Below are 23,660 nucleotides of genomic sequence, written 5' to 3' on the forward strand. Positions count from 1 at the left end.
ATTCACATAGCACCAACTGAATGTGGGAGATCCAATGGCTCTTACTTTATAGATGGGGAAGTGAGGTACAAAATGTCACATGACTTGCCCAAGGTCACACAGGAAGGCTTTACGGAAAGGGAAATTGAAACTATTAATCTACCAAGTTGCAGGTCACAACCCTAACCACTGAAATAGTTTTCTTCTTGGTAAGAATGAAGGGTGTCTAATCTTAGGCCCTACCCCCCCTTTAATATATATTTTAAAAGTCCTCATTCAGTAACATGATTTTTCAGTGAATTTTATACCCAGTGCCAGCAATGTGAAGCTTGTGCCTTCAGTCAGGAAACTTCAGGTTCAAAAGGAGTGGTAGCTGGCTAATTTTTAAAAATGTGCCCAATCTAGATTTATTAGGGCTTTTACAATATTAAAAATAGAGTTTCTCTAGTATCCTGCATAAAGGTCTAATTTATAAGAAGGACACATGTTTTCAGATGGGAGCATCTGAATGGACCTTGGACAGTACATAAGGTTACCAAATAGGCACTTGGCAGAAATGGGAAGGTTAATATATTGTTAAAATCAGAAATAATAAGTATCTAGCAATATCACCCTGAGGTCATACGAACAAATATTTTGAAATGTATTAACAAATATATACAGTCTGTTTCAAAATACACAAGCACATACAAACTCTTACATTAAGAAAATGTAATGACTGGGCATCTATTGGCAAGAAATTCCAACGTATGTTCTTTTTTGCATCAATAATTCTGCCCTGCTATCCACATATTGCCTTTTCTATTATTGTATAGTGTGGTGGTAGACAACCCCTGGCACGCATGCTAGAGAATGCCACACAAAGGCATTTTGTTTGGCATATGCGCCTCAGGGCAGGCAGCAGGGATGGGGACAGTGCTATGCTGCCACAACAAAGATCAGGCCCCTTGCAGCTTCTCCACTGTCCACCCCCGGCACACTAACATCATACAAATCAAGGTTGTGGATGTTTTAGGCACTCTTCCAAAAAAAAATTGCTGAAACCTGGTATAGAGTGGCAACTTTTCTACTTTAAAATTACAGGCATATATATGGTTTCAGAAATTGGAAAGCATCTGGAAATAAGTACATAGCCAGAACTTACTGCCAAAATGTTGTTCTTAACAATACCATAACATAACAGTAGTACTTTGTTATTAGAGCTATTCCATTCTAGTATCTCAAAGCGCTGTATAAATGTTAACATGTTCAGTCTTTCTGCTGACACCCAAGCCTGAGTAGCCAGAGTGTTTTACACTAGTCCATGTCTAGCCAGGAGCTGACACTTCTGGTATTCAAGCAACATTCTTTCCTCCATTTGAGTATGGATGTGTATGATTAATGCAAATGTTGCAATCTTTACAATGCATTAAATTTTAAAATAATGATTTATAAATTGAAAGCCAAAACAAAAGCTTGAGAAAGAGAAGAAATGATGGAAAGGCTTTTACCAATATACGAGAGTAAAAGAGAACAAAAGGTGAATGAGGAAAACTTAATAATAATGATGACTAAAACAGCAATCCCTTTTCTGTACTGAAATTTGTCCTAACCAAAATAATATTGGAGTTACCAAATATTGCTCAACTATACCTACACATATTACTCCTGAACAGACATTGTGCCTCCCAGACACTGCACAAGCATCACTACTGCATGTGTGGGGTGCAGCTTCTAAACCCACATAGCAGCTAAGCCAGGAGGGGTAAATTAATTGCGCTGTCATGTCCCCGTCTCCCTTGGGGTGCTGCTCTCTTTCTAGCTGATAGTATGGAAGATGTTCCATGCCCACGTAATAGCAGACAAAGAAACAGTTTGAGAAAGAGATGCCTGCCTACCTCTTTCTCTTTGCCATACCTGCACAGCTAAGGGCAACACAGATGCTTGGGCTAGATCTCCTTCAGTACAAAAGGGAGAACTGTTTGCAGGGTTTTTGGTGTCAGGACACTTCAGTTTGGAAACTTGCTCTCCCTTTGGGTTTGAAGCAGCCTGAATTTGCTGCCATTAGGGTCTCTCGATTCTCCATATGCTCTTTTTTTTTGGATTGTGTCTGGATTCCTTCAAATCTAATATATTTAAGTTTTAGAAGCAAATATTCCATTAAATCTTACTTGTAAAACTAATGCAAATTGTTGGATAGAAATGTCAACATCATTAACCAGAGGGAGGTGTTTACTGGGGTATAAAAGTAATTGTTTTAGGTCTGGTCTTTAAAAATTTTCATTAATTATCTGGGACATGACATTATATAAGCAGCTTAGTAATGAAAATAGGTAGCTGGATGCAGTACCACAATGCTGATGGCAGTATAAATAAAAACATTCACTGAAGACAGTAAAGTAGCTAGACATTCACTGAAGATAGTAAAGTAAGAGTGACTGCAAATATGAGCAAGACTGCAAAACTAATATAAAGGGGACTTGAATTAGAAACAAGGTTAAAAAATAACCAGGGTAGATGCAGCTTAGAAAAATATAAAGTACTATGCCTGCTGAAAAACAAGCTAATATTGCATGAAAGGAAGAAACTTGTCATGCAATACTGCTGCAAGAGGTTTAACTTGGTGGAAGTCAGTAAATGTTTGCAATTTGCTGATATGAAAGATAGTGGCCTGCATACTTGGAAGCATCACATCACAGAGTGGAAAAGTGATAGCTCTTCTCTCTATTGGTTTTGCTGTGACTGCACTGCAAATTTAGCTTAGAAACACAAAAAGGTAATGCTGAGGAAGATAAGATACTGTACTGTACTGCACCAGTTGGATCAATACTGGCTATTCGTATTGTTTACCAGTTCAGTATCCTGCCAGTAGAGGGCTCTATTATCCCTCCAGCACAGGAAACAGAAGCACTGCTGGAGGGGCTGAGGCTGGGAGAAGAGACTTGAAGGTGCTGCATTAGAACAGGAGTTTGCAGGCAGGAGATAGCAGTGTGGGACTGGGAGCCAGCTTTGTGGGGCTGGAGGCATCAGGCAATCAGGCATCATGAGAAGTAGGGAAGGAGGGCCTCAGAACAGCACACACACATCCCTGTGGCTGCTAGGATGCTAACAGGAGACCAGTACCCAGGAGTTAACTGTGGACTGTCATCTTTACAAAGCTCAGCTAGATGTCCTCAAAGGGATGAGTTAAGATCTGTTGTGTTTCTTGTTTTAGGTTGAAGCCTTTCAAACAAATATGTAAAAAAATGGCAACACATATTTCCTGCAGCCCTATACAGCAAATAAATAAACACACAGTAAAGCAGGGAAGTGGTTATGGGGACCCACCAAGGGGTACCTTCCATTTCTGGGAGCTTCTGCAGAGCTGTACTGTATTCCTAGCTCACGGCAGGCTGATCTCACTAGCAGTTATCCTGTTCTACCTGCTCCCTGAGGCACACTGCAGAGGACTGGCCGTGGTATTGTCAAACTGGATGGAATCCAGAGCAGAGCAACAAAAATGATAAGGGAAATGGAGGATTTACATAGAAGAAGAAATGGAAATATATTTTTGACTGATAACAGTATATTTTCCCCTCTGTTCAACACTGGTGCGGCCACAGCTGGAGTCCTGCGTTCAGTTTTGTAGTGGGCCACCCCACTACAAAAAGGGTGTGGACAAACTGGAGAGACCACAACAAAAAGGGTTAGGGGTTGGGGCACACCACTTAATGTGGAGAGGCTACAGGAACTGGGTTTATTTAGTCTGGAGAAGAGAAGACTGAGAGAGGATTTAATGGCAGCCTTCAACTACCTGAAGGGTGGTTCCAAAAAGGATGAAGCTGGACTATTTCCAGTTGTGGCAGATGACAGAAAAAGGAAAATCACTAGATGTGAGGGCAGGGCCCTTAGGGCGGGGTGGGTGATGGATCCGCGGGGCCGCGCTGAGACGCCCTGATGAATGCCCAGGGGGGCTGTACCGGCTGTTCCCCTCCGCAGGCCATGGCGAGTCTTGTGGCGGGGTAAGGGGTGCACTGCTTCTGCTTGGCACGCTCTAGCTCAGGGGCAGGCAACCCTGGCCCGGGATTTTGCTCGGCACTTGTGCCTGAGGCAGACAACGGGGAAGGGGCCAGGGCTGTGCTGCCACAACAGGGATCACACCAGCATCTTCCAAGCCGAGGGTGCAGGTGTTTAAAACGTGGCTGTGGCGGCAGCAGGCGGGGACAGGCCGGCTCCCCGGGTGCATGGCCGCTCCCTCCCCCTCGCCTCCCGTCTCTCCTCCCCTTTCCCCTCCCCTGTTCCTTCCCTCCTCCTCCCGGCTCCTTCCAGCCGCAGGTCCCGCGCTGAGCCGCGGCCGCGGGCGGCTCCGGAAAATGTCCGAGCGCGGCGGCTTCTACAAGCAGGAGCTGAACAAGACGGTGTGGGAGGTGCCCCAGCGCTACCAGAACCTGACCCCCGTCGGCTCCGGCGCCTACGGCTCGGTGTGGTGCGTGCGAGCCCGGCGGGAGCAGACAATGCGCGGAGGAGGCGGGCGCCGGGCGGGTCCCCGGGTGGGCGGCGGGCCGTGCTGAGCCGGGAGCCCGAGCCCAGCGGCACACATCGGGCCCCGGCCCCGGCCCGCGGGGGATGCTGCGGGCGGCCGTGGGAAGAGCGGGTGTGTGGAGGGCGCTTCCCCCGCCCCCGCGGGCCGGGACAGGCGGCCCCACAATAGCGGCGAGCCCGAGCGTTTCTTCGGGGTTGCCACGGGAACCCGGGCCGGGCTGGCTGCTGCGGAGAGGCTCCCCGCAGCCTGCGCCGGAGGAAGACCCTCCTCATCCCCGAGCCGCAGGCGGGCACGGGACCAGGCCCTGCTGCCGTGGGCGGGCGAGGGGGGACCCGCCCGCCCGGCCCTCGGGCAACTTCACGTTTCTTCCCTGGGACGAAACTTCGGGTGGGTAGATCCCGGGGCCGTCTTTCCCCTGCCCCTCGGGTATCTTTTCGCTAGCCGGCGTTGTCCTGTGATCTGTGAAGCCTTCACCTCCAAAGACTTCGTGTGAAACCTGTTTGGGGATGTAGGAAAACAAGGCGGAGGTTTACTTGCGTCCATCAAGGAGGCGTTCACTTTCTGACCACATCTAGCTCACTGCACATTGCCACACTGACGGGATCTGCGCAGTCATTGTCTCTGGGAATGGGATATCAAGGCTGCCTGCCTGCCTTGGGAACGGGGGAAGGAAGCATTGAGGGATTTTTGGCATGAATGTCAAAGTGCTGCTTATTCGTATTGAGAGAAACCTGGTTGCCTGGTGTCATGCTGGCTCTAGGGTTAGGGCTGAACTCGATTTTCATGCCTACAGCTCACTTGATCCTTATCTGTGGTTATAAGAATGCCCTCTCTAAACCATGTGTTTATGAGAGATACTAGTGCCTGGCAAAGAGCTTAATGATCATGATCATAGAATAGGAGCTGAAAGAATTAGGATGAACTGCAAGGAAACATCATTTGAGATGGGCAGTAGGACAAATGAAGAAGTTCAAGGGGTCAGCATCAGTTCAGTTATGCCAGCATAAATCCGTCAAGTCATTCTGGATCTACAGTGGTCTGGAAGAGAATAGGATTGTTCTTGCTGTTGTCACTGGGTTTCCAGGCCAGGGAAGAATGCAGATTGTTTGTCATGCAAGGATGTATGGCCTCTGCTTTCTCTTAAATGCTTCTATTCTTAGTAACTGGTTGCTTACCTATCACATACAAGTTATCCATTTGTGCTTCCTGTCCTAAAGGAACAAGATACTTTCCCACCTGATTCACCCTTTCCTGTATTTATAAGAAGCCTGGAATTGCTTTCAGAAAGTATGTTAATTTTTAAATGGCCATTGTCATTTGGAAAATATTTGTCTTTTCTGAATTATATCCATTGATTTATTTTCAAAATATATTTTTTACATTTTCAAACTATGTTTATCATCAAAGAAACTGAAGATAACTATTTTCTTGATTGATTTATGTGCAGTTGACAAAACCTTTTGAATAATAAGTTTCACTCTTGCCCCTGTACAGTCAGTTCCCCAGAACATGCTGTATGTTATTCTTTTTAATTGATATTATTTTTTTGGAATCTTTCATTTAGCCAAAGGGAAGAGAGAAACATTTTTAAAGCAGGAAGATATTAAAAGCTGTAACTTGATTTGGAGGGAGGCTCAGACTTGTGTAGTTCCTCAAAATTTATGTTAGCTAAATTTTAGGTTTGTCATTTTCCTGTAAACAAATGTGTGAACATCAGCATCTTTCCTTGCAACTAAAGAGGCAATCCAGTGAAGAATGTGCTGTTATGAATCGTATCCTTGTCCTGAATTAAGAACTCCCAGTTTGAAACAGAACTTTTTACCCCAATAGTTCTCAAATTATTTACTGGATTTACTGTATAAAACACGCACCACAATTTTGATTTTTGTCTTTTTCTCTTATGCTCAGCTACTTCTGAAACAGAGCTATTCCACTGAATCTGTAGTGTAATGCCAAAGGTTCTCCAACAATAAAAAAGGCAGTGGAAATGTATGGTACTTCACTTGCTGCACAGCTGGTCTGTTTTCAACTGCAATAGGAATTACAGTTTATTCCACTTACTTGTTTCCTCTTTGATGCTCAGGAATTTCTACTAATCAATCAATGAGGAAGCCCAGAAATTAAGACCCAGACTATCAGGAATATGCTTCCAGACTAGGAAGGGTGGCTAACTACTGGAATGTAAATTTGGGTCAAATTTAACCCCCTAACTTTGGTAAACTCTTACCTACAGCAGAAACTGGTTTGTCTGAGTCCAGGGCTCCTAATATGTCCCATCAAAAGAAAAAGATTGTACAGGCAGTCCTCGACTTACAATGTTTCGAGATGCACCGTTTATAAATTGACACCCTGTTTCAACTTTCTGATGACAGTTTTGACTTTACAATGCTTGATCTGATGTGATGCCATGCCAGCAAACAAGTTGGCTGTGTCACCTATCTCCCTGGAGAACATCTGTCCAAACTTCCTTGAACACTTTCTTTAAAAAAGCAGACAAGCCTCCAGAAAAACTTGCAGCCAAGACTCCTGAGAAGACTCCAGCCAAGAACCCTTCAGATAGTCCAGCAAAGTCACCTCAAAGAAGTCCTTCCAAATCGATATGATTGCTATTTACAATATAAATACATTACTATAGCTATATTACTCATCTATAATTGACTGAGTACAAAATTCTGGGGTATTTTTGGTGAAAATAGGGTATGGGGCCTTGGTTCAGGAACAAATCCCCCATTTATAACATTGTTTCTGATGAGAAAATTGGTTCTGAGTTACAGTGTTTCGACTTCAGATGTGGTTTTCAGGAACCAATTGTGTCATAAGTCCGAGGACTGCCTGTACAACAGTTTTAGTATCCATTGACACTTTGAATCTTTTCCACATACTGGAAACCAGTTGATAACTTGTGTATCTGTCTTATTCGGCCAGAAAAAATGGTCACTCTCCTGACTAATGTATTATAGTTCTTCCCTGAGTAAATCCGTGTTTCTTCAGCCAAGTACTTAAAGCATATTTAAGTCTTACTGAAATCACTGGAATTAAGCAAATTCCTAAGTGCTGTTCTGAACTGAAGCCATAGTCCTGATGTCCAAACATTTGGCTTTTAGGAGTATCAGATTTTCATTTTTTAATAGAATCAAACATTTCTTAGCAATAGTGAAATGCCCCCTGCCTTTCTAATTCAGGGCGGTTCTGTCATAGTGCTTCTCCTTCCATTTGAACGTAACTTCCCAGGCATATATAACAAGCTCGCACAATTATAAATGGGAATTTGTGTAACAAAAGTTGTAATCTAAGTATTTACACTTGGGCCAATTCCTGCTTGCCCTTTTCATACTGGTAGGTAAACTAAAATCAATAGAACAATTTGTGTTATGTGAATATGTTTTGGTCCAGACTCTAGATGCAACCAATTAGTTAAGATTCAGTAAAAGATTACGATCTTGGAGTGGTTTGTGTACGTTGGTTAACTTAGTAGAAATGCATGTATTTTCTTAAGACAGAGATAGAAATAAAGGGAGATTCATTCAAACTTTTTTCATAGAATCATAGAAAATTAGGGTTGGAAGAGACCTTTAAGTTTCTAACTTAAACTTCCCTTTCTGCAACTCAACACCATTGCACTCATTGTTCTGTCATCTACCATCACTGAGAACAGTCTAGCTCAGGGGTGGACAATTATTTGGGCCTGACGGCCACTTTTGGCATTTCGGTGAGCTGTCATAGACCTAGATCCAGGTCAGCATCCCTCAAATCACCAACCACCCTCCCCCCCACCCCCCAGCCCTCCAAAATATTGCCTACCCCTGATCTAAGAGCAGAGAGAATAAAGGTTAGGAGAACCTAAGCTTCGTTCCCCTCTTCTCCCTGCACCCTTTCCTCTGCCCAGAGTATCTAGCATGCAGCCAGTGCCTTGCTGTATTCCTGTGTGCCACCTTAGGCCACATGGGTGCAGCTCCCATCAACCTGGCTGTGTGATGGGGACTCAGAGCAGGGGAGAGGGTGCAGGGAGAACGGGGAAACAGAGTGCAGTACTGGCTCAGCTGGTCCCAGATGACCAATGGCTCCCAGCCCCCGTCTTAGTGCATCCCCTGCCCCACTCCAAGTCTCTGGAATGTGGCTGGGTCAGGCAAGAGCTGCAGCAGGTGTGCCCACATGGCCCAAGGCAATGCATAGGAACATAGCACAGCACTGGCCCAGCTGTACGCCAGGGACTTGGAGCAGGGGCGTGAAGGGAGAATAGGGCTGGGAGCCATGGGTTATCTGGACCCAGCCAGGCCAGTGCCACACTGTATTCCCACTTGCCACTTCAGACTGTGTGGGTGTGGATCCCAACCTGGCCACGTGCTGGGGACTTGGAGCTGGGCAGCAGCTGCACCAGCTGCTCAAACTGCGTCCATGTGGCTCGACCTAAAATACCATGCAGGAATACAGCACAGCACCACATTATCGGTGCCTGTGCCTCTACCAGGCCCCATCCCAGCAGGCCCTGGATATCTGTGGCTTTTGTCCCTCTTCCCCCTGTACCCACTCCCCCGCAAGTGGGGAGAACCCCACCTAAACTTCAACTCGCTGGGTGCCAGGCCGTCTGGTCTACAAACAGGATTGGTATGCAGACAGCCTTGCTGAGCAGAAGCCTAGCCAGGAGCTCAGCACGCCCTGCCTTGGAGCATATGCTAGGGGCTCAGCATATGCTGAGGACAGGCCAGCCAGGGAGGGGAGTAGCTACTGCTGCTGCAGCCAGCTGGCATGGGGAAGGGAAGAAGGAGAGGGGCAGCGAAAACCAGGGTGGTGCAGCTGGAACAATTCACCTTCAGAGCAGCAACCATGAGCCCAATAGAATTATTTGGTGGGCCAGATCCAGACTTCGAGCTGTATTTTTCACACGCCTGGCCTAGTACCACCCTCTTTGCAGGTAGCTGAAGTCAGCAATTAAATCCTCCCTAAGTCTTCTACTCTCCAGAGTAAATAAGTCAAGTTCCCTCAGCCTCTTCCTTAAGTCTTGCTTCCTGGCTCCTTAGCCATTTTTGTTGCTCTCTACTAGATTCTCTCCAGTTTATCCATATCCTTTCTGTAGTGGGGGCGCCCAAAACTGGACACACTAGTCCAGGCTTGTGGCCTCATCAGTGCCAATTAGAGGGGAAGAATCACTTCCCCCAGTCTGTTGGCAACACTCCTACCAATGCAGCCCAGTATGCCATTGGCCTTCTTCACAACAAAGTCACACTGCTGGCTCGTGTTCAGCTTATTGTCCACTGTAACCCCCAGGTCCTTTTCTGCAGAGCTGCTGCCCAGCTAGTCAGCCCCTAGCCTGTACCAGTGCATGAAATTGTTCTGTCCTAACTGCATGACTTTGCACTCATTTCTTCTTGAACTTCATGAGATTTCTTTTGATCCAGTTCTCCAATTTGTTGAGGTATCTCTGAATCCTAGTCCTACCCTCCAGTATTCTTGTAACTCAAAAACCTGATCAGACATGATTATTTGGAGTCTATTTTTAATTTTCTTTATGTGAATGCAAACTATATGCTTTAGTACCAGATGGAATATATAGACCAGTTGTTCTCAAACTTTTTCGAGTCATGGCAGTCCTCCTTAACTTTTTTTAATTTGGTAGCACCCAGGCTGAAAGCGACTGTTGTGTTGCCTTAGTGGTTGCCAGTCAGGGTGCCGCTGCCACTTTCTCAGCCACGTTGAACTATCTTGTGGTTTTTTGCACAGCCACGTCAAGAAGGGTGGTGGTAGGAATGTGTGCTGCTGCCTGCATTAGGGTATTCTGATAAGCCTGAAGTAGTGAGGAACACCCATTTTTGTGGCAGCCCTTCCCCGTCTGGCCCTCACCATGCTCCGCCAGGAAACGAAGGTGTGTGGGCCAGTTTTACCTGCTCCATGTGCCTCTATTACCAGACGATGCCATGCAAAGTCAAACCAGGAAGGACTGTGGCAGGAACGCATGCTTTAGGCTTGTCAGATAACCCTAGTGCAGCCCTTCCCAATCTGACTGTGCATGAGCCGTGGGAGGCAGTTCCAACTAGCTGCTGTAGCACCCCTGAAAGAGTCTTGTGGCAACCCTGGGTGCCATAGCACCCTGGTTGAGAACCACTGGTATTGACCGTTTCTGACCTAAAGTTCTGCTAATCTACCCATTCTAAAGGCAGGCAGTTTAGGGGCTCGTTCTTGAAGATCTGGGAAAGCATGCAGCAAGCCTGCCAAATATCATTCCAGAGAGCTCTGGTGATGTCCTTCCCTCAGGCACTGGGCCCTTGCAGTACATTCTTTGCTACTCAAGTAAGCTAACTCTGCAGATACACTGCACAGACTTCCTTACCTGCACACTTAGATTTGACCCAGTAGATGTTCATTCATTTACTTTGGTGGGTGACGAATCAGATCCTTTAAGCTTAAAACCCCAAGCCCTGTGAAAATAATGGTGGTATGTATAGCACATGATTTTCAAAGAGTCATAACTTATTCAAATAAAAAAACAAGTTTTACTGGAATACTCAAAAGCCTGTTTTCCTTGCAGAGAGCTGCCCATGTTGTACCAAATGTCAGTTTTCCATGCCAAGCTATTTATCTTGGAGTCTCTTTTTTAAAAAGTTGTGAAAAGAAGTTATAATGTAAAAGTATATCACTTTTATTGGCAGTTAAAAATTAATGTTTATTTTTAGTGCAGAATGTTTTAGCTCAGAATTGCTCTGTGGAAAAATTCAACATTTGTCATAGAGCAAGATAAACATACCAGGCAAGAAGAGAAGGCTTCAGGAAATTGTACGCGACTGGTAACAAGAGATTAGCATGGAAAGTGTTATGCAACTTTTATAACAATTACTTCTGTCATAATAAAAAAAGTGATTTATTAGAGAAACTGCCACACTAATATGCATTTTAGCATCTGCAATACAGAACCCTTTTTTGAAGAAATGCATTAATGCATTAAACATCTCAGAGGAAATCTTACATTCTCACTGACATTAGTAGAACTAGGAATTCACTCCCACTGCTTGTGAGTTTTAAAGTAATTTTTCCTTTATGTATATATTTTTTCGTTAACTTAGTGGTTGCAACCTACTGAAGTTTCCGCAGAGAATTTCTTAGTATCTGCCCATGTTGATTGGAAGGAAGTCACTTTGAAGTGTATGATGTGAAACTTTTCTTCTGTGTTGCCATCTTGCCTCAGCATTAGGGCAGGAAGAAAAAAAGGATTATACCATAGTTACAGGATGTGCTGCATTTTACATCTTCTTTTGTCTTCTTCAAGTACAGCCCTTGGGTGAGTGGCCTGCCTGTCTTGATCTCTTCCCAGGGTGGAACCATGTGATTATACCACTCTTTGTATGAACCCCTGGGGTGTCTCCCCTTTATTTCCCAAGTGCTAAACTAAAAGACCCAACTGTGTTTGGCACCTGTAAGTCTGTCCCTCCAGGAGCTGCTAACAGCAGCTGATTAACTCAGAAACCATTTTTTCAAAACAAAGCAATATGTATTCACTCAGAGTTGGACAGCGTGCAGGGAAAAGTATAGAAACAATAAGGTCTAGAGACATATTTCCTCTTTTTTACACTTAACTTTTTCCAGGCTATCTTTGTTAAGCTCTCTTCCACTCCATTGACCCTACCTCTGGCTAGAAGAGATACAGGTTTTTGCACTCTGTCCCTGGGTGTTTCTCTGTCTGCCTGCTGATAATCCAATCTTCTGCCTTTTTCCCTGAGACAGCATCTTTTTTTAGTGTATCCTTTGAGTCTAGGTTTTAGTCCAGGAGGAGAACACCTTGCAAGACTTGCTGGAGCCAGGCAAAATTATTCCCCAAACAACAGCATACCCCTGTTATCTCAAGGGCCCTAGGTGTTGTTTATGATGGCTCCTTCTCTATGCTAGTCTTTCATTTCCTGTCAGCTTTACCATTACAGTCTCTTAACTTAAGTACAATAATGTCATACAGACAAACTAAGCACTATGTACTTTTAAAAAGCAATACACATAATTTCTTCATTCTCTACAGACTATAATAAAATAGGTCCTGATTTACAAAAATAATCAGGTGCTTAAGGCTCCTTGATATTAATGAGACTTAACCATGTGCTTAAAGTTAAATTTGTAGGCATGGTTTAGTGGGGCTTTTTGAGGCATTTTAATCTAATAGCTGAATGAATCAACTTTCCCAGTGGAAGTGCCCGACCTACACAGATACTTTGGAGCCAGGTTAAACTAACGTGATGCTTCTTCTGGTAAAGTGCCTTTTGTTTTGGTTTGGTTTTTTTGTCATGTTTGTCAGCAGCCTAATTTAGCATGCTCTTCTAAAGTCCTTTCCTGAATTAGTCTCATTTTGTTTAAAAATATAGCAATATAGTCTCTAAATTCTAATGTTTCTCCCCTTCAATCCTGTAATACTTCTGAGCTTAAAATCACCAAATGCATGAGGGCTTAATGAGCAATGCCTTAAGGGCTGAAGTGATGGTCTTACAATCAGATCTGCATCAATGGATCCTTGTAGCCTCACAGAGTCAACAGATTTCAGGGTCTTTGCACAGTCTAAAGGGTGGTGTACCCATTTGAATTTGTTTGTTATATTTGAACCAGCATAGAATTTCTGGTCGAAGCAAAAGAGAAATCTACCAATACATCAGTGGGAGAAATGGGGATACCATCAAGCCATAGTCTTTCTTGGCCCCATCAAGCCATAGTCTTTCTTGGCCCCAATAGTATTTAATTACTCATTCAAATTGGAACAACTCCAGCAGGAGACATGGAGAGACTGGCTTTGTATCTCAGAAAATAGGGTAGACCAAGCAGACTCAGAACTTGAACCTGAATCTCCAGCAGTGCCCTAATGCAGGGGGTTGGATATCTTGAAACAGAGTCATCTCACTTTAGGCTCTCACTCTCTCACATAAAAATGATTCAAGTGTCACTTTCATTCCCATAAAGACTGGGAACACTTCCAAAATATTGGCCTTTTTTGCAAACAGTGAAAGATGTTTCCTGCCCAGATCTAGTTCTGATAAGTTCTGCCATGGTCCTGAGAAGGGCATTTGTTGAAGATGATTGCCAAAGTGCCTGGAATTCTTCGTGCAGAAACTTATAGTTATTTACAGGGGTTGGAAACCAGACTTTTCATATAAGACCTGGTAAACGATAACATGAAGGGAGTCTTAATATCTTTTTTCTATGATACTTTTTTTTTTTAAAGAGAAAAGGGAAGGAATCCTGCCAGGAAACAGGCTTTATGTTTCTAGATAAAAATTGAGGTACAATTCTGAAATAAAAATTGAACAGAACGGAGTCTGCTTTTCCTGATTTTTTTCAAAGCTCTGTCATTTTGGAGTTCATGTTATTCTTGAGCTCATTCAGTCAGTCCTCCCATTTTATGGTGGATCTTGATACTGATACAGCCTGCTTCTGATTGCTGGAAACTTTGTATTAAAGTTATTAATTATTATTTTTGTCATTTGTATTAAACACCATTGACCGAGGTGCTGTACAAACACACAGAATAAAAATATCTTCCCTGTTCCCAAAATGTTACAATTTATGTATTGGACAGTAGATGGATGTAGACAGGTGCACAGGGGAATGGAAGAAAACAATGAGATAATATTGGTCAACATAAAAGGAAGTGCACCATCAGTGCACCATCAGCTTAACAGTTGTCCAGTTTTTATAGGCATCATGGAAAATTATGTTTTGGATAAGATAACACATTCATTTTGTGAATGTTTATAATATGCTTCCCCAAACAGGAAAAAGCACAAAGCAGCTTGTTTGAAAATTTGGGAAGCAGGCAATGACACTGAGCAGAACAGAGATGGGAGGAGTTGAAGGTATGGGGCCATTTAAAAAGGGGAAGGTTCTAATTGTTATGTGTGGACAAGATGGAAATAGTAAGTGGGCATGTCTACACGGGATGCCTTAATGCACCATGGAGCATTAGCATGTCACAGCAGAAATCGTGCTAATATGCTAATACTCAGCAGAATTAGTCTACTGTACATTAAGCATCACAAAAAAAATATTTGCCTTTGCCACTGCATATTAGTGCAGCTACTGCACTTTTATCTAAGACCTTATATTAGAGGTACTAAATTTAATGCACAGTAGAAAAGGCACATTAACAAACATATAGATGCACCCAGAGTGTAGCAAACCCACTCCAGCTTTAAGCCCAAATGAAGCAGTGTTAAAAGCCTTTTGAAACTGCTCCAGATGTAAGATCCCTTACTTTGAGAAGTGAAATGAAAGGGAGATGGAGTGGTCAGTGAAGTTGAGTGCGGTTTTATTTAAGATGAGAACTAAAGTATGCTTGTATTGTAAGGGGAGAAGAGTGAGCACTAGAGTTCAGTAGGTAGGATAAGATCACTAGGGCAATCAGAGGAGTTAGAGGGAACTTACATGTCTGTGCTGGGGTGGAGGAAAGAGTTGTAGGAGGGAAGAGAAAGCAAGTGGAAGGGAGGACAGGCGAGTAGTGAATAAGAAATAAAAGGTAGAGTGAAAATAAGATGTAAATGAAATGGCAAATAATCACATTGTAGGAGGAAGGAAGGACTAAAGAAGTAAGTGTCAAAATGGTAGGTAGGATTGCAGCTAGGGGATAGAATTTAGTTGGAGAAGTAGAGTTATTTGGCTAGGAAGATGGCAAAACTGAAAGAGGAGAAAATTAATGTGTAGCTGAAGGAGCCAGCCTGATCAAGAGAGACGGTTTGCTGCACAGCAATAGGGCGGGAGGAAGTGGATGTTGGGAGTGAGCCAGGGTTGGGCCTTGTAATAGGAGATGGGGCAAAACAGTCAAGGGTGGAGGAGAGCAAAAAATACAAGAAACTAACGTCTATGAAATCTGTGAGTGGAAGAAGAGGAATAGAGGTCAGGGAGGAGAGGGCTGAGAGCAGACAAGAAATAACTAATGCTGCTGGACTGGAATGCCTAACAAAAAGGCAGAATAGTGATGACAAAGACTCAGTGATGATCAGAGAGGGAAAACACAGCAATAGAAAAATTAGTGAGAGCAGTGCCGGATAAACACCAAGGTCCTCTTTGATGCATGGGAGAGTTGACTTAGGGCTGTAGGTTAAATGAAAAAATGAAAGGGAAAGGCATAGCTAAACTTGCAGATGAGCAGAGATGTGAGTTTTCCAGAAAGTTTTGAATTGGAAAATTTTCCAATGCCCCAAATCTGATTTAACATGTTTATTTGGCTTATACTTAGTAAACAAAACCCCCATGTTAATTTTATGTCCCAATAGCCATAAGTATTTGAACTGAAATATTTGATTAGGAAAAAAATGACATGCAGCACACTTAATGTGGCTTAAATGCTATATTCAAACAAATTCAAAGATTTATGTGGAAATAAATTATTTTTATTGGAATGCTTGTAAAAATGTGAAGACTATACACAATAGCATGTACTGCCCCTTACATTGTTTAAATTTAAGGAAAAAAAAGAAGGCACTGAAAACTGTTGACACTAATTTTAGCACACCCAAAGAACTGTGCATGATATGCTGTGGTTGCCCACTCATCTACTTGAACAGAGTTTAACTCTCTTTCACTAAGGCCATTGTGGCACCTCCAGTTTCACTGTCACTATCTGTAGAATCACTTGCAGTACTTATTAGTTCCATTTCAGAATCAGATTGAGGCAAATCTGATTCAGAACTACTTGAACCCCATTCTCTTTCATTAAAGGATGGTTTTACCAATGAGTCCATGGGTAAGGGCAACTTATCATCACACGGCATCTTATTCACTAATTGAAGAAGATGCAGTGCGCTTCTGACTGATTCTCCAGAAGCAAAGAGATTTTGAGAAATAGAAACAAACTTAGAGGTGCGTTCATTTGTTAGGCTATTCCTCTTTTTCATTTTGATTGATCTGAAAGCCTTCCAGTTCCACTCACAAGAAGCTGCTGTTGGTGGGATGCTTAGGATCCTTAGAGCAATCCTGGACAACAGTCATGTGTTCCAGTATCCCTTCCACCATGTGAGATGAGACATATTCTCTGCTGCCCACCAAACGATGTCTTTGCTCCGAAGTTTTTCTATTGCACAATACTTGGCAATGTCTGTCATCATGGCTATTTCGTCCATGTTTGGGATATTCTTAGCTACTTCCATGACTGTATTGAGAGTAGTACATAATTCATCTTCTGATAAATGTTGTCCTCTGTTTTGAGGATCCAAAAGGTTTGCTGCCAGATGAACTGGATGAGAGCAAAACTCAGATCTCAGTTTGTTTTACTACTACTTTTTTGGATAGAAGTGAAGAAGGCAAAAGCTCAATTAGTTTTACAGTTAATTGTCTGAGTATCTCTGGAATATTTGAAAGGGTCAGTGTATCTCCTTCAAGTTTCTTGATAGCCACTGAAACTGGTAGTAGCAAATTCAGTGTTCCTTGAACTCGAACCCAAACCCAGAACACACTGTTATTGAGAATCTGCTTCCAAATGTTCACAAGAATAATCTGGGATACTGTGTCATCTGTTGAAGCATACTGCAAACAGTTCTTTGTGCACAACAAACTATGTAAACACTTTGTAGTCAAGCCCCATCTAGTTTCTTTTGGCAATAAAAGTTCACTTTCCTTTCCTGCTTCTCTTTCTGTAATTTCTTCAAAGTCTGATTAGCAACATGATGATTGTTGAATACCTTCACAATTGCTTTGCAGTTTGCCAATATTGCCTTCCTTGTATTAGCACTTATGATGTCCTTTGCCAGAAGATTAAATCCATGAGCAAGACAGCCAAATGCTATTCATTGGAATTACTTTTCCTTTTAATATTTGCCTTGCAGCTTTCATGTTACTCGCATTATCAGTTACAAGGGCTTGTATCCTGGAGGGACCTGCACTTTTAATCTCTTCACTCAGTAATTTGGCTATGTATTCACCCAAATGACAAGAAGATTTGGTAGCAATTGCTTTCAGGAATATTGGTTCAGGTGTTCAGTATTCAATAAAGGATTTCCTTGTACATCAGCCTATCCATCTGACATCAGAGTCAGTGATTCTGCTTGACCAGTCGTTTAACTAACTGTTGTTTGAACTTTGTCATACTGTCTATCGAAAATGTGATAATAAGCAATAACGTAATGGTAACTGATATGATGGGCAAATTAGTTTGTAATGTTCCTTCCAGTATTGATTTTTATTTATGGATAGAGGTGTACCACTTGCAAATATAGCTTGAGCTAAAATCTCATCTATGTTTTCTTAATCTTCTTTTGACATTTTGTCCACAAAGCTTGATAAAAAGCTTGACTGTCTTGAACACCTACTCATCATGGATCGCATATCTGGTGATAGTCATCTTGAAAGCAAGGATCCTGCTGCTTCTTCCCCCAGACCTGGCAGCTCGATATTTTCATTTTCCATTTTTTGCAAATCTGCTATTTCACTTGAGCTACCAAGTTCTTGCAACAAAAGGGGGGAACAATTTTAATTTTAGTCTATTCTAGTCTTGCCTCATCCATCAGAAGAAGTGGCAGAGAGCTTGCTTCCCTGCTCCCTGCCAGAAATAACACTTTGCTGCTCAGTTGCCCTAGGACTGCAGAGCCAAAGGGAAGTATAGTTTGGCCTCTGCTATCAGCCAAAGGACTAAGCTCACTCTGCTAGGTCAAAATAGTTAACTATTTATCTATTATGTAATTTTTTTACATAAAAGCAGCAGTGGCAAATGAAAGGGAGCAACAGTTGAGCTGCCCCCACCCCATAAGCCATGGCTCCATTCCACGGCCCCTGCCCCCTCCCTCACCATGGGGGCATTGATCTGCCCCCACTTCTGATTTACCAGCTAGAGACAGCTCTCCACGCTGCCTGATCTGCTCCATGCTGCACTGCAGCAGCACGCAGCATGGGCATTTATCGGCCAAATTATCAGCCTCATAGGGCGGATATCTGATAGAGACAATTTTCTTCATATCAGTACCAATCTGATCTCGGATCAATGTATTGGTGCACCTCTGATCTGTAGCATGGGGCATTGTTTTTGTTTTACTAGGATCTTCTGAAACTATGTTAATCACCTACTTCACTATCGTTGCAGTGACTGTGCAATTGGCAGTGCCCTCATCTCCCCTACTTTGATAGGGTGTTTTTCATGTATAGAAGGGTTTGAAGTGGCAGTTTTTGGGTTTCTTTTGGTTAGTGAGCTCCTATGAACAAAAAAGGCAGGACTCAGTGGCACAGGGGGCCCCTTCCAGTCCTGTATTTTACACGCGTGAGTAACTACTCATATGATTAGTTCCACTGACTTCATCCATGATGTCTGTAACCCTAAGCCCCTTCCCAGAGGTCTTCAACATGACTATTTTTGTATGTAGTTACTAATATATGTAATTATTAGTAGAATGGGCATCTAAAAGGCAAAGATCAGATAAAAATCACCCTGGTAAACCTAGGGGGTTGGAATAGTTTAGTTTAGGATTTCATTATTTTAGAAATGTGGTTGGTAATTGATTTGTTTTAACAGTTGTAAGTAACAACTAGATTTTGTTGGTACACTAAGGCTTGTCAAATTGCAAATTAAGGAACAGCTGTCTGCAGTTTCAGTATTTTATGATCAGTACAGTATATCTAGAGTGGTTAACACAGTAGCAGTTTGCTACTTTTGTATTTGAATCCTAGCTGTAAGTTCATCTTAGATCATTGACACCAGTCATACTGGACCTAAAACAATTGAATCTAAAACTCAAGAAAGTATGTAAGAACAATATCTAAAGAATACAAAATAGTTTTACAATGCAATAAGGCATTATAATCAATAAAGTAAAGCAGGGGTTTTCAACCTCTTTTGGTTGGGGTACCCCCAGTGGCCAGTCAGGAAGCGGGGCAGGGGGGACCCCTGCGGCCATTTAATGAGCGGGGCAAAGTGCCACAGGCCTCTCTGCACCACTGCCACATACCCCCAGGGGCCTTCCAAAGTACCCCCAGGGGTACACATACCCTCGGTTGAAAACTCCTGGGATAAAGTAATGGTCATTACCAGGAAGACTAATACATTATTTCATTGTAACCTATTACACATCCTCTTTCCTTTTGTCTTGCTGCTTTAAAAAAAAAAATATATATATATATATATATATTCATATATGTACCCACATATAATTTGGTATTATCAGTAGGCAAGAAACAGTGTGTGTTCTGACTTTGTACTGGTTTATCAGGATTTTCTGGGCTTCCTCTGAGGCACTGTGCTGTTGAGACAGCTTAGGCAAGGAGGGGTTTTGACTGGGCTGCACTGATGCTCCCATCAGTACTAGAAAACCCAGATGTTCCTAGCTAGAGAGTCTTGCTCTGTCACAGGGTATAAGGCATAAGCTTTTGTAGCTGACAGCCTATTTCATCAAATGGGGTTAGTGTGTATGGGGAAAGGTATTTCTGTTCCTTGTGTTTACTTAGCTTGTTTATCATTATGGCTTATCAAAGGCTAACTGCATAATAGTAGGACTGCAGGTTTGCTCCCTTCTAATTCTGCTATGGTTCCAGTAGTTCTTATGGTATATTTTCTTGTAGTCAGAAAGCTGGAACAAGTGCTGTTTCCCAAGGCTACTGCTCCATAATTCAGTAGACTGGCTGCCTCAAGATCAATGTCTTCTGAGTCCTTTCTAGTACATGGATGTTTGTAAAGATGTGTTGCACCCTCTATATACAAAACTAAAACTGCTACAGAAATACAAATATGTTCAGCATCATCACTTTCATTCCGTCATGTAGTGTTTACTTTCACCATAAAAGAAGAAACTGATCAGTTTTCATCACAGTTTTACACAATTCAGACTTTATGATCAGGAATGGTAAACTAGAGGCTCGGGTACTTCATGCCTAGTGAAGACACTAGGGACCCTCTTTCCTTTCTTCCCTTCCCTTCCTTTCCCTTTTGCCCCCTACTATATGGGAGGGAGCCAATATCCTGTTCCTGTCTCTGTAAGGGACTCACTGCAAACCTCCTTCTTGGTCTGTAGTATATCAGCATCTTTGTTCCCATTGCACCACCTGGAGCTGGAGGAAAAGATATGCATACTCTGCATTTCCCCATCACCCCATATTAGGGCATTTTTCCCCTGCCTAGAGGAGCTAAGAGTGTGTTCCAAATTCCTTATTCCCACCCATACCTGCCATCGTGAAGGGATGCAGTCCAATTCATCTTCTTTCACACTTCCTACTCTCCCTATGACAAACTCTGTAACCCTCGCCCTCCTTCCCCCATACCAGTGACTCCCTTTTGCTGCCATGGTAGGAGATCCATGTACCTTCCTCCTGACTCTCCATCCACATTGCTAGTGCCTTCGTTCTGCCTTGTTTGTGCCATTCATGGTGTTAACATTTTAGATTCTGTTGGGAAGACTGGCAGAGATGAGGCGGGGTATAGCAGTGCTGAGAGACATTGATAAACACCAGCTCTGATCTGAAGACAGTTGCAGAGCTGCTAGAAGGTGTGCCTGGTAAAGAGGTGGCAAGGACTATGTGTCCTCCATTTTTTACCTTGCAATTTTCTGATTTTCACCCAAGTCAGTAGGTTGGCGCTCACTGATGCTTGGGACATTGCCTGAGATTTTGTAACTGCTCAGATAGACCATGTACTTGTATGGGTATAGTAGCTCTCCGGTTAGAGACAGACTTAGAAATTTGCATGAAGTTGAATGCAGGCCTTGAAAGCTTATCCAGGAGATTATATAAAATAATAAATATATTAGCTTCATTCTACCTGTTTCATACTCTCACACACAGATAAAACAAGGGTTAAAATTATATAACTAGTTATTTTAATTACATGCTGTTTTCTGTAACCATATAAAATATATAAACCACAGTATTCCAAACCCAGGAGTTAGGCATGAAAATCATGAAATTGGTTTTAAAACAAAAACTGCTTTTTGTTTTGTCTTTTCTTTTCTTTTCATTCACCTTCTGTCATTTGAACCTTTAAGCTACTCTCATTTGATATGATCTAGCTATACTTTGCAACCATGAAGCTTACTTTTTTCAGAAAAAGTAAAAGAAGAAAGGGGTAGTTAGCCATGTAAGTCTGAAGTCAGATGGAAAGCAGGGCAGGGTGGCACCTTAAGAGCATTTATACACATACCTTTTGTCCCGCAATATGCTGGAGATCTGCCACTTCATAGCAGACTTGATTAATTGAGTCTGCTCCGCATGCAAGCTGACACGCACTGTGCTGCAGTTGTATAAGTAGCAAAACACATGTCAGTGCACATAAAATGGTGACAGTCCGCTTTTGAACCAAAGCACCCCCAACATGTTTTAGTTCAAAAGTGGACAGCCGTCATTTTCTTGGTGCTGATGTGCATTTTGCCACTCATACAATTACATGCATTGCAGCTTTTCAAAGCGCCCAGCGCTGCTGCGGTGCTTGCACATGTAAATGAGCCCTTAAAGACTAACTTGTTCAGAGAGGCATAAGCTTTTGTAGGAGATAGCATTTGAAGAAGTAGACTATGAATAGACTTGCAGGATCAGGGGTATTAAATAGAAAAGAATAATTTGAATACAGAACATGGGGAGGAAGCAAGGAAGGAAGGAATAGAAAAGAGAGTTAAGATTATTTCAGCAGCTGGTGGTTTCATAAGAACATTAAATATTGCAAAAGTTTGTAACACTGAAACAGTCTTTTCTACAAATTAAACAGTGATAGAAAAATGTACTGAGCAGTCTCTGACCAGTGTCAAAAGAACCCTATCCTTCTAAGTGGAATAGTAGCTATTGTTCCAGCCTGTTATCTCTTGACCCTGCCAAGGCAGCAAACAAGAGGGGGTACTGAGGGGGCCTGGGTCAGGAGAAATCACAAAATTAGTTCTTGTTAAAAATAAGGTAAATAAAACATGTTTCCAGGAAATTTAATGTATTGCATTAAATACAGTATTGCAGTAAAGAACCATTTAAAATGACTTTCCCCTGAAATGTCTTTAGCCCTGCTAATACATGAGGATCATAAATTCTAAGTGAAAATATACTATCTAAAAATGAATTTGTTTTCACTGTCCAAGATAAATTAAATGCAAACAGTAAAGATTATTGTGGAGATTATGGAACATGTCTTTATCATTTGTATAGCTATTATGGATACTTATTTACTTGCATTAATTGTTCTGTGGAAGCAAATCAAAAGGGGCTGTTACAAGGATCAAACAGGAAATGAAAAACTGACCAGCGATAAAACACCTGTGGACAAACAGTTTCATGGGAGTTCAAGGAACAGTAGTTGGACTGTTAATTGGAATGTTGCTATTCCCAAATAGAGAGAAGTAGTTAGCTATGCTCAAGTGTCAGGCAAAGTTACAGAGCTTCGTTGGCAAGTCAAAGGCCTAATATCAAAAGGGTACTCAACAGTTAAAAATTGTCTCTCCAGAGAGAGGAAGGGGGAGCGATTTGTCACAGCTGCTCTGAAGAGCTGCTGAGACCCAGACACTACAGCAGGAGACAGTTTCTCCCAGCACAGGGGGCACATCTGTTAAGATGAGTTTACTGAAACCAACAAGGAATAATTATGGTTCTGAGATTTTAATAAGTTTGACCCCTTCCTCTGATGCCGTATGCCTTTTGACGGTTGATATATTTGTTGTAAAGCAGTTGTTCTGAATCAGTTTAATCAGCAGCTGGGCACAGGCTTCAGGAGGGAAGCTGGTTGCAAATGCCCAGCACAGTGGAACCAGTGGAGTTCTCAAGCCTGGAAGCAAGGATTTTATAAGCTAGCAATCCAGCCAAAAAGGAGAGCTGAAGATATTGAAACCTGTCACCTTTCATTGCCTTCATTCTGGAGGGTAAAAGGCTTGGTTCGCATTGTAAGCAAAGAGAGGAGGATGTAGCTTAGTGATCCAGGGGGACGTGGAGAGAACTTGGACTTCCACTTAGGGAATAGCACAGCACCCAGAGCATAGAGGAGAGATCATAGAGACACTTTGCCTTTGGTCTGTAACAAATATAATTGGAGAAATTTAAACCTAATTTTAATAACGTAGTTGGTGACGGTGATGGGGAGACAGGCAAAGAAACCACTTTAGAAGGACATTGGATCAAACTAATTGTCATTTGGTATAGTCCACTGATTGGGAAGGAGCTATGCAGTATTCTCAACTGGGGTGTCACAAGACCCTCTTAGGGGTGCCGTGGCATGGTGCTGCTACCAAAGAAGCTAGGTGAACTGTCCCACACACCTGTTTCCAGGAGGAGCATGGGA

The 23,660-nt window shown here is 42.6% G+C and overlaps 1 protein-coding gene across 1 annotated transcript in view; it reads left to right on the forward strand.

Moving 5' to 3' along the window:
- The first annotated feature begins 4,242 nt into the window (after positions 1-4,242).
- The window catches only part of MAPK11 (mitogen-activated protein kinase 11), a 50,582-nt gene continuing 31,164 nt past the window's right edge, over positions 4,243-23,660 (forward strand). Inside the window, exon 1 of the mRNA XM_019543468.1 lies at positions 4,243-4,423. Within this exon, the coding sequence (XP_019399013.1) occupies positions 4,311-4,423 (113 nt within the window). The 5' untranslated portion in view covers positions 4,243-4,310. The remainder of the gene's footprint in view (positions 4,424-23,660) is intronic.

This window comes from Crocodylus porosus, unplaced genomic scaffold, assembly GCF_001723895.1.
Source record: "Crocodylus porosus isolate Cpor-Errol unplaced genomic scaffold, CroPor_comp1, whole genome shotgun sequence".
Classification (NCBI taxonomy): Eukaryota; Metazoa; Chordata; order Crocodylia; family Crocodylidae; genus Crocodylus; species Crocodylus porosus.